The following is a 10681-nucleotide window of genomic DNA, read 5'->3' on the forward strand; positions in this document are numbered from 1 at the left end:
ATACGTAGTGTCGGGCACAAACAGAGTTTAGATTGAAGAACATTCCATTATATATATGTACATATATATGTATTTTTGTGTATGGGGGCACTTCGATTATCAATGGCCAATGGGCACCACCACGCAAAAGCTTCGTGCGACCTTTGAACCCCTGCTACGGCATCGATAATACGCCACTGCACAGTCACACATCTAAGTATGTACATTCAATATTCTACGTAATTATTGCCGAATGCTGTGTAATTCGCTTGGCAATCGGCAATCCAAAGTCCGATGGGTGACAAAACGAAAACAAATTACGAGAACTACAAGCGAAACGTGCTAGCCTCCGAAAGTTAACCCCTAAAAAGCGCCACCATCCCCCCTTCTTTTTTTTTTACCACGTTTTTTGTCCAGGAATTCAAATATTAGAAAATGCGTTTTGCTTGGATTTTTGTTCAAGCTCTTCTATGAAAACTTCATCACGACAGACCGTTCTCGATCTTTTGAAACATCTAGATTCCAAAAATCCAAAATGGGTAAATGCCCTGACCTATGAGCTATATAAGGTAATTATGTCTGTCTGATAAGGTTTAACCAGAACGCATACCACTAATGCGCATATTAGCCAGGCCCTCGAGATGGGAAGGTTACCAATGGCCAGTCCGTAATTCCAAAGTCCGGGACTGTCGTCACAGCACTGTTTATGTTGTAACCAAGAAGAGCAGGTGCTGGCCTTATCGTCACCACTCGGTCTGCCCTGCGATATCGGACGTAAATAAACCAATGTAACCGATTCGATCAGTTTGTTATAGTTATGTGAAGTTTTATGCGGACTTTGTAGTCGTGGTATCTGGACATTACAATAAACGAAGGAAATCACTTCAAACATGTTTACCTAACTGATTTCGCTGGCAGATAACAAAGATTACTGGAAAATAATAAATATTGCAGGGTTTGTAACGAGAATATTACGAAGCAATTTTATATTTCCTTTTTGTTTTTTGTTTACAGATAATTAGGTTAAGCAATTCCGAGCTAGGGCAAAGTGAAAAATTTGGAAATGGAATCTTGAGATTAAAATAAAATTTTAAAAACCGTTAGAAATGATCCGCTATTATATGATTGTACATATATTTCACATCAACAGAAGTTATACGGAATCGGAATAATCCGTTCAAGAGCTACATACGGAGCCGATTAGCAGTTGGCCGCACGTAGACAAGCCCCAGACCGTATACTATAGGCTATAGGCTCAACAGGCCCCAGTACGCATAAAGTATATATAAAGACATGTATATATATATATACATATGTATTAATATATGTATACATATATGTGTATATTTACAATCGTCCGTTATCGAGACCCAAAGAGTGTACGTCTGTGGGTATTTTCCCAAATGGTTGAGCCTAGAATTCCATAGGATTTCGGAATTTTTGCATCTAGTGCCAAATTTCAGGGGCCTTGGCATGATCTATATATAGAAGGAGGAAACATTCAGGTAATGATGACATATATTGGACTTTGGATCAGCGGCGTGAGTTGTGAGTTCCTCTATATATGTACATACATGTGAAAGGCGAATGAGTCGCTTGCTGATTATATTAAGTTTTTATTTCCTTTTTTTTCGTACTGCTTTCTAGATGGATTGTGCTTTGCAGATAAGAAGGTTTTGAATACTTTTTTTATACTCTGCTTCATTCATTTAATGCCTTTGTTTTATAATTGTCGCCGGTTATCGTTATGAGGTATAAGCCTTTAAGCCACCTATTAAACAAAGTTCGCCATGCTTATCGCAATCTAGTGACACACGGGTTCAAATTACTCGAGAGTCCAATTGCAGAGGCTATTAAATTCTTGAGATTCATTAAAATGGGCCAAAAGACCTAGAAATTCAATTGATGGGTGCTAAACTAGTTGTGTAAGCTTTTGAATTAAGGTAGACCTAGTCGAATACTGGGGACAGCCTTACGTAACTTGACCTCTGCTCAGCTTATCCCAATGAAATTTGGTATGCAATTACATTATTAAATATAATAAAGTCCCCAATAAAAACGTTTTCTTGCAAATATCACGCCTAACATATGTGTCATGAAATATCCCAGTTCACCGGGTTGTTCGACAATCGGATTTAAGTATATGCAAGCACTATGAAAGAGGGGAGCTCGGTGTAAGTCCAATACGTCATGGGGCGAAAACCCACAGAAGTCTAGAAGGGACAAGAATGCCGAGACCACAAAAAGTCGTCTGGCGGTTTGGACTTTGGACGGTTTACGTGATGTCGTCGTCGTACGATGACGATGCCTTTGAGATTGAGAAAATTCGATGCTGCTGCTGGAGCGTGTGTTCCATTAAAAACAAAAAAAAAGAAATACATAATGAACGCAAACCAGAAATTAAAGAACTCTGCGACTAATTTTAGAAGGGGCTAAAGACCAATTCATGTGAATACGTCATTGGTTGTAGATAAATGGGTGCCTTTGTACCATGGGGTGCAAAAGTGGTTCAAACTTGTTTCGACGGCCCCAAACTAGAAATAAAACCCCAGTTACTAGGCACTAAACTTACGTAACTTGACTATGTTATTAAACAATATCTGTAAAATTTAATATACAATTGTACTTCTTAGAAACTAAAGGTATCATAACGCTATTTGCAAGAATTTTCTGGCTGGTACCATAGTTACTAGGGTCTAGTCTTTCCTAACTATACTACTGAATAAACAATACAAAATTCAACTGAAATAAAATGAAAGTAAGGGTTTACAATATCGTTTGCGAGAATTTCCTAGGTGCAACCTCAATATCTTGGGAGCACTCTTATATAACTTGCCTCCAGAGCTATATATCTCTACAGGGATATATATTTCTATGGGAAACTTGATATGTGGTATTGTATCAGGCCAGGCACCCTGCGAAATGCGTCTGTGCCCCAGATTGTGGGGATCACATCAGCCCTGTTCCGAGTTTGAGTGGGTCTCCATTAAGCAGCAGACATCTAATCAGACGGCGAATTGCCTCGTTTCAATTCATATTCGTCTGCCTGAAAGACGTTGACAAACCAACCAATGACTCTACAAGCATACGCACATGGATATTCGTATATACATATATATTTTAATGATTTCTGTGGTTTTTGTACACAAGCTGATAGTGATAATATACATAGTTGCCCCCACGCATTCAAAGCGTGGAAATGTTCGCTCTCTTATTTTCATATCTGTCTGCTTCCGTTTCCCCCGTCCCTGTCAACGAATTGGTGATAATTTTCTTTAAAATATTAAATTGATATTTAATTGCAAATGAGCTGTGTAAATAATTACTAGACATTCAAATGAATCGAATGATTTAATATTAATTAACTGCCATGATTAAAGTGTTTAAAGTTATCAGAGGACGCTTGAAATATAGGTGGATCCATTCATGTATAATTCGCTGAGAAGCGAGCGCTAGATGGCGCCTTGAAATCTTATGCTACTACCATGTAGATAATATGAAGAAAATTTCGTCTTATTATAAAGATAGTTATTCTATGTGGATTATGTTTGCCAAACTGACCTTAAAAACGGCTAGGAATACCACAAAAATTGGGTCGATTGGTAGTATTTGCTTTAAATAATTGATAAGGCGTAAATGAGGCCAGTTAAGGGAACCATGTCACCTGTTGTGCCTCCTCCGCAAATCGGCTACCTGGGCCACGCAATCACCTGGGAACTGTTGACGGACAAGGAACTCTCGCCATGGACAACGGACTGACTGATGCCACGCCCACTGCCGCCGCCTTCCGGCTGATTCTGCTTAGCAAATCGAATCCCGTAATGGGCTGCTACATGTTCTGGACCAGTCTGCTGGTGCTCAAGATGCTCGTTATGTCGCTACTCACCGGCCGCCAGCGAATGAAGACCAAGACCTTTGCCAATCCGGAGGATTTGCGCCTCAGTCGGAGCCCGGAGGTTCGATTCGGGGATCCCAATGTGGAGCGAGTGCGACGGTGAGTCTTAGGCTTATCATTAATTATGGGGATGCATAAAACAAAATTATCCAACTAAAATAAATTAATCTATTTAATCTCTTTTTCAGGGCCCACCGTAACGACCTGGAAAACATTCTGCCCTTTCTTCTGATGTCGCTGGTGTATATAGCCAGCGGACCGAATCCCCTGACCGCTCGTCTGCTCATTCGGATCGGAGCAAGTGCCCGACTGCTGCACACGGTGGTCTACGCCATCATCCCGGTTCCGCAACCAGCAAGAAGCCTGGCCTTCTTCACCACCTTCGCCATCACCTGCTTTGAGGCGGGCTACGTGCTCGTCTGCTGCATCAAGTACATTTAGACCACTGCTGACCCCACTTAGCCAACTAACTACTAACTACTCACCCACTCGCATTAACAGCACCAGTTGTGTCAAGGTACAGATTTAGGTACTCATTTTCAGTTCAACTGATTATAAATGATAGGAAATACTCGTTCAATATCTAGGCTTAAATATACATCAAAGTTATAAGTAATATTCAGATTACAATACTTTTTTTTTTTTTGCATACATGTAACATATGTTTTAAATCTTAAAAAATCGATTTAAATAATAGTGTACCCTGCGTAGAGGTGTAGTTTAGCTGGCCCACATAAATATAATAGAGATACTACTTGTCCCATGGCTGCACAGCACCTTAGATTCAGTTCGACGCAATTCGTAACCAGTTTGATCGCATGCTTATGATCTCCACAATGAGCTGAGAGTGCGGCCTTACCATTTGTCGAAGTCGGCTCAAAGCGAACGCACACACATTCCGCATCCGCCATGTCGGCCGCAGCTAGTAATTCGAGCAAGATGATGACATCGCCGGGCGATATGTTTACCCTGGAGAATCCTGTCTTTTGCTGCTATCTTTTTTGGTCCACCGTCCTGGTGGTTAAGATGCTGCTCATGTCGCTGCTAACGGCCGTGCAGCGTTTCCGGTATAAGGTAAGGCTATATGATGATATCTTTATGTCGCTGCACTTGCTCAAAGTTCATGATCATTCCACCATTTCATTCACAGCTGCTGGCAATCTTACCGCTGGCACTGCGGCGCAGGGTAAAAACTAAAAAGCTCCTATCATCGTGAACACATTAGATTATTTTGATTAACCTGTTTTAGCCCCGTTCTAAAAATGGTTATTTTCCGCTGTTGTAGATCTTTCCCAACCAGGAGGATCTGTTCTTCAAGAATCTCGAAGTGCAATTTGATGATCCCCATGTGGAGCGGGTTAGAAGGTGAGTTGTTACCTAAAATCTAAACTCGAAATCCTTTAGCTATATCGGTTAAAAACTAGCATTTAACACATTTACCATACATACGCGTTTGTATTTCACTTAAACATGATTTAGAGAAGTTCGACTGTAGGCTATAAAACTTCAGTTTAATTAATTTCACACTTTAGTAACCGTTTCTTAACTTTTCAGGGCCCATCGGAATGACATGGAGAACATTCTGCCGTACTTTCTTATGTCCTTGATTTACATCAGTACCAATCCCAATGCCGATGTAGCCTGCATACTGTTTCGGGTGGCCTCCGTTGCTAGGATCATACACACTCTGGTTTACGCCGTTTATCCGGTGCCGCAGCCATCGAGGATTCTGGCCTTCGCCACCATGCTCCTGATCACCTTCTATATGGCCGCCGTGGTCGCCTTGCGCACCCTAAGCTTTATCTGAATAAATTCAAGTCCCTTTCGGCTTAACTCTCACATATAACATGATTTTTTAAAGTTTGGATAAAGAGGATTAACATTACGTTTCCAGTTTCTGGGTTAACTGGGTCAACTGCCAAATTTGTTCTACAAACATAGTGTTACAAATAAACATTTTCGTCATTTTGACCAATTAAATGCTAGCAAACTGCTATTAGCCACATCCTTGAACAAGAAAATTACAAACCGGTTGGCTTTCAATTAATTTAGTTCTATAATTAGCTTGAGATGCAACAAAAACAAACAGTTGAAGGGACTGGGTACTAGGGGAGTGGCACTGGGCGTGTGTGCAGGACTAGTGTTATCCTATAATCCTGGTGCCCTCATCCCAGGATGTGTCGGTATATCTAGATATTGAAGCCGGCATCGCGCATGCACTTCTTGTGCGCCTCTATCAGCGCCGAGCAGTTCTCCTCGCCGTTCTCCACAATGCTGGTGGGGATTGGTTATCGAAATTGGATAAGAATTCAGTTGTTAGCCATGTGGTTGCGTCATGGGAACAAGGTGTACACTCACCAGGCGTCACGTGCCCTCTTGGTCTCCGGACAGGCGCAACAGGCCTTGCACTTGGGCTTCTCGCCGGATGCGGAGGCTGCGGATGCGGTGGTCACCGGCTGGGCGGCCGAAACACTTGGAGCTGCGACTCCCTGGGATGCGTTGTTGCCCATTCTTCAATAGGAAATCGTTCAATAGCTGCTGAAAAACAATATTTTGGATGTTACTGAACGGCTCACGTTTGTTTATATAATAAAACTGACTTCGAGACGGATATTTCACCACAATTCGGTTTATCGGCACACAGCACACGAAAATAACTAAATTCAAGTTCACCGAACAGGGTTGTCAATGGCTGACAAATATCGCCGTGAGTGCAGAGGGTTTGTTGTCGGTTAAACTATCGTTACACGTTGCTTATTATTATTGAGGAAATCTGTTGTGAAATCTGTACTGTATTCTAGTATACAACTATTTTCAATTGCAGATATATTTGCAGTATATTTGTATAAGCATTTATGCGGAAATTTTTTCGTAGTTGTAAAGTTAGTCAATAAAGTCATGAGTTTTCTATCTAGTTAAGTTTCTGAATTTAAAGCACGTCGTGAAACCATGTGACAACCCTGTCATTGTCTATCGATAACAAGCAGTGCTGTTCAACAGCAAAATGAAAATGTCAACAAACAATTATAGTTTTTAATTTACATTTATTTTATGTTTCCATTTGCTCGCTGGTTTCTTTTTTACCCGACTCCTCCTTCAGCCGCTGCAACATGTTATAAGAGACCAGGTCAAGTTTCAGGTGCTGTACACTGAGCGCACTGCCGTCCCAATCTCTCAGCATTTTCAGCTTGAGGGGATCGCAGAGGTTCATCAGTTCCAGGCCGCCACTGCGGAATTCGTTGCGCTCCTTCTCCAGCGTTATGGTGATCACATCTTTGCGGGCAGCATGCTGATTGGCCCGATGTTTGCCAATCGACTGCTTTAAGTTGATCTGCTCCAGCTCCTCGTCGAATCGGGTGAAATAGAGCTCAATCAGATCCTCCAGTTCCTGCGGAGTCAACGGTTCGGTGCGTCCCTCATCGATTTGTCCGAGAAACCAGCTTAACTTCTCGCCGGTGATGTTGCTCTTGATGGCATGGCCCAAACGGACCTTATGCTTGTTGTTTTGGCGACGTGCCTTCTTGCCCAGCGCCTTGGTTTTCCTGCTGTTGGGGTGTTTGCATTTCTCCAGTTCCTTGCGCAGGTTCGTCTAGAGTTTTAAGATGTGACAACTTCAGTTTTACAGATAAATTGCTCAGCATTTACCGCGCACTTACCATTTTTACCTCTGCTATTGTTATTCACGTTGTTAGTCTAGTATTGGTAAACATGTGCAAGCACATGGCATGCACGATCAGCTGGATCTCTAGGGGTGGACACTTTCGCGATGATCGTAACTATAAGTATCGTCTAATAAAGAACTATTCAAAATATTTTCTGGAGAAAATAAAAAGTAATTCCTAAACAATTTAATAATTTATTTTTTAATAATTGATTAACTTTATTAGTTGGGTTTGTCATTTTAAGTTTTGCATTGGTGATCTTGCAGTTATATCGATAGCTTGTCCACCTCTTCTCAGAATCATATGTTGCCGCATGACAAACACACAAACACACACAGGCACAGCTGCTCGATCGCATGAGGCTAAAACCCACGATTCGAACCCATCCGCCTTTTTTTCCTTGCATTTCTAGGTTCCCAAGTCCCGCTAAATGGCAACACACCTTCTCCGAAACGGCGCTACCTGTTGGCTGCTCAGGAACTGCATTTCCCAACATGCCACGGTAAGTAGCCCCCAACCGCCAATCGATGGCCAAAAGAAAAACAACACAGCCGTTATGTAATCTCACAAACACCTATTGTTCGTGAGAGCGAGATAGAAGTACATATTTCTACACTCTTCCAATCGGAGGAATTTGTTTTCTTACACAGAGGAAAAAAATGGGATCAAAGATCGTCAAGGTCCAGATATGTTGGAATATATTCAAAGAGTAGAATATTCTTAAATTTTAAATGATTTCTTTTTAATTGTTCAATTTTTAAAAATGTAATATATGTGTATGGAATGTTAGTATTCATATTTTATATTAGTCTTTATTATCGTTTTTCCCCCCAAACTCTAAAATATCGCCAGGCATTAATAATTGATTTATGGAAATAATTTTATGGTTTTAAATTTCAGATTGCTATTTAAATATTATCCTTTTCTTTTATACAGTTGAGACGCTGCCTGCATGTGACCTCCAGCCTGGACAAGACGGTCTCCTTCAACCTCAGCGACATTGGCGAGGGAATCCGCGAGGTGACCGTCAAGGAGTGGTTCGTGAAAGTGGGCGACACCGTGGAGCAGTTCGACAATCTCTGCGAGGTGCAATCGGACAAGGCATCGGTGACCATCACCAGTCGTTATGATGGCAAGATAACCAAGATTCACCACAAAATCGATGAGATTGCGCTGGTCGGCAAGCCTCTCCTCGATTTTGATGTTGTGGATGAAGAGGAAGATGAGGCGGAGGACTCTTCCTCGTCTTCCACATCTTCCGATAGTTCTGCCAGTGAAAAAGAGGAGAAGCAATCAGCTGATGGCGCCACACCGACAGGCGGTCGTGTGATCATACCCGCCACGCCCTCGGTACGTCGTCTGGCCAAGGAACACCAGTTGGATCTGGCCAAGGTGCCAGCAACAGGAAAGAATGGTCGTGTGCTCAAGGGTGATATTTTGGAGTTCCTGGGCCACGTTCCTCCTGGTACCAACGTGCCACATCCCACACTGGTGGCCAAAACGCCAAGTGCTGCCCCCGCTGCAGCAGCGAATGTTTCTGTGCCTGCTGATCGCGTCGAGGTGCTCAAGGGAGTTCGCAAGGCCATGCTCAAATCGATGACGGAATCCCTGGTAAGTGCTTCTCAAACTTGGTCACTGATTAATTAATGATTAAACTATTTTGGCCGCCATAGAAAATCCCCCATTTTGCCTATAGTGACGAGATCGACATGACCCAGTTGATGCAATTCCGTAACCAACTGCAGGCGGTGGCCAAGGATAATGGTGTGCCCAAGCTGACGTTCATGCCGTTTTGCATCAAAGCTGCCAGCATTGCGCTGTCCAAATATCCGATTCTAAACAGTTCCCTTGATTTGGCTAGCGAATCGCTAATCTTTAAGGGCGCCCACAACATAAGTGTAGCCATCGATACGCCACAGGGTCTGGTAGTGCCGAATATTAAGAACTGCCAATCGAAGACTATTATCGAGATAGCCAAGGATCTGAATGCACTGGTGGAGCGCGGTAGGACTGGCTCCCTGTCTCCGGCAGACTTTGCCGATGGGACTTTCTCGCTTTCCAACATAGGAGTGGTGAGTACAATTGATACATTTGAATAATTGCGAAAAATATAATGTTATGGCGAATCTTTCAGATTGGCGGTACCTACACACATCCTTGTATAATGGCACCCCAGGTGTCCATCGGAGCTATGGGTAGGACCAAGGCGGTGCCGCGATTCAACGACAAGGATGAGGTGGTCAAGGCGTACGTTATGAGCGTTAGCTGGTCCGCCGACCATCGCGTTATCGACGGCGTAACCATGGCCAGCTTCTCCAACGTATGGAAGCAGTATCTGGAGAATCCTGCCCTTTTCCTTCTGCACTAGAGCGACTTTAACTCGAAAACGCTCATTTTTACGGATGACGCTTTTTCCCATGCATTTATATAGACATATCAAATATTGTAAATTGTACGACAATCTGCTTTGAGCTGGAACATTCGCCATGTGCCGCCACCCATCCCCAAAATGTGCATTTATAGGAGGTAAGCCACTCTGAGCGGCTCCTCGATTACTTTAAGCTCCTGGCGCACATGGCTAACTTTCCGTTTATCCACTTTTATTGTTGTTAACCTGCATTTATATATCAGTTTTTTTTGTTTAAGTTTGTTAACCAACAACTTACGCGTACAGTTTAACTGTAGTGCATGCATTTATATAAAAGCTTTGTTTTAATGGCTGTCCAATAAATATCAAAAACGGTTTATGTAAAGCCACCATCTTATTGCATATTATCCGTGGAGCTAAGTGAGTTTCAAACTGTTTGTAATTGTCTTACAGCTTAATCTTGTGATGCCTTGTGTATTCCTTTCAAGCTGGCAGTAAGTTTGCTGTTGTGGCTGTTCTTAAAATCTGTTTCACTTAGAGGTTGGGTACAAAGACTTTAAAAAAACTTTTTGTATAATATAGATAGATATTGTAAACTGTGTAATATAGATAGTTAATGGTTCAAATTCTTTTTGGTGTGCCATGAAATAAAATCATGCATCCTTTTAAGAACCCTTTCGCGTTTAACTTGCCTAACTCGATATGCGTATATGTACATACATGCGAGCCTTAAAACTTTGTTTCGCTGCAGGTTTAATTTAATTTGTGCATCCTGTT

The 10681-nt window shown here is 42.1% G+C and overlaps 5 protein-coding genes across 7 annotated transcripts; 3 read left to right on the plus strand and 2 right to left on the minus strand.

Annotated features, from left to right (window-relative positions):
• Positions 1-3503: 3503 nt before the first annotated feature.
• Positions 3504-4361, plus strand: LOC120456610 (microsomal glutathione S-transferase 1). Its single transcript, XM_039643525.1, has 2 exons — positions 3504-3973; positions 4063-4361. The coding sequence occupies exons 1-2, from the start codon at positions 3723-3725 to the stop codon at positions 4313-4315; spliced, it is 504 nt and encodes a 167-aa protein (XP_039499459.1). The 5' UTR covers positions 3504-3722; the 3' UTR covers positions 4316-4361.
• A 296-nt stretch (positions 4362-4657) lies between these two features.
• Positions 4658-5717, plus strand: LOC120456609 (microsomal glutathione S-transferase 1). 2 transcript variants are annotated; one of them, XM_039643523.2, is made up of 4 exons: positions 4658-4948; positions 5025-5060; positions 5160-5239; positions 5429-5717. In XM_039643523.2, exons 1-4 carry the CDS (start codon positions 4784-4786, stop codon positions 5679-5681), a joined length of 534 nt encoding a protein of 177 aa, XP_039499457.1. In that variant the 5' UTR covers positions 4658-4783; the 3' UTR covers positions 5682-5717. The 2 variants fall into 2 exon arrangements, with proteins under 2 accessions (XP_039499457.1, XP_039499458.1); XM_039643524.2 differs by lacking the exon at positions 5025-5060.
• A 189-nt stretch (positions 5718-5906) lies between these two features.
• LOC120456612 (cytochrome c oxidase copper chaperone) lies at positions 5907-6627 on the minus strand. Of its 2 annotated transcripts, none has more exons than XM_039643526.1 (3): positions 6475-6627; positions 6233-6409; positions 5907-6148 (listed from the first exon to the last, which is right to left on the minus strand). In XM_039643526.1, the coding sequence occupies exons 2-3, from the start codon at positions 6382-6384 to the stop codon at positions 6064-6066; spliced, it is 237 nt and encodes a 78-aa protein (XP_039499460.1). In that variant the 5' UTR covers positions 6385-6409; positions 6475-6627; the 3' UTR covers positions 5907-6063. The 2 variants fall into 2 exon arrangements, with proteins under 2 accessions (XP_039499460.1, XP_039499461.1); XM_039643527.1 differs by having other exon boundaries at positions 6233-6412; positions 6475-6585.
• Positions 6628-6898: 271 nt separating this feature from the next.
• LOC120456362 (translation machinery-associated protein 16 homolog) lies at positions 6899-7656 on the minus strand. The gene is made up of 2 exons (XM_039643157.1): positions 7531-7656; positions 6899-7463 (listed from the first exon to the last, which is right to left on the minus strand). The coding sequence occupies exons 1-2, from the start codon at positions 7531-7533 to the stop codon at positions 6924-6926; spliced, it is 543 nt and encodes a 180-aa protein (XP_039499091.1). The 5' UTR covers positions 7534-7656; the 3' UTR covers positions 6899-6923.
• Positions 7657-7843: 187 nt separating this feature from the next.
• Positions 7844-10289, plus strand: LOC120456361 (lipoamide acyltransferase component of branched-chain alpha-keto acid dehydrogenase complex, mitochondrial). The gene is made up of 4 exons (XM_039643156.1): positions 7844-8038; positions 8473-9147; positions 9210-9608; positions 9671-10289. Exons 1-4 carry the CDS (start codon positions 7967-7969, stop codon positions 9902-9904), a joined length of 1380 nt encoding a protein of 459 aa, XP_039499090.1. The 5' UTR covers positions 7844-7966; the 3' UTR covers positions 9905-10289.
• The last annotated feature ends 392 nt before the right edge of the window (positions 10290-10681 follow it).

Source organism: Drosophila santomea, chromosome X (assembly GCF_016746245.2).
Source record: "Drosophila santomea strain STO CAGO 1482 chromosome X, Prin_Dsan_1.1, whole genome shotgun sequence".
Taxonomy (NCBI): domain Eukaryota; kingdom Metazoa; phylum Arthropoda; class Insecta; order Diptera; family Drosophilidae; genus Drosophila; species Drosophila santomea.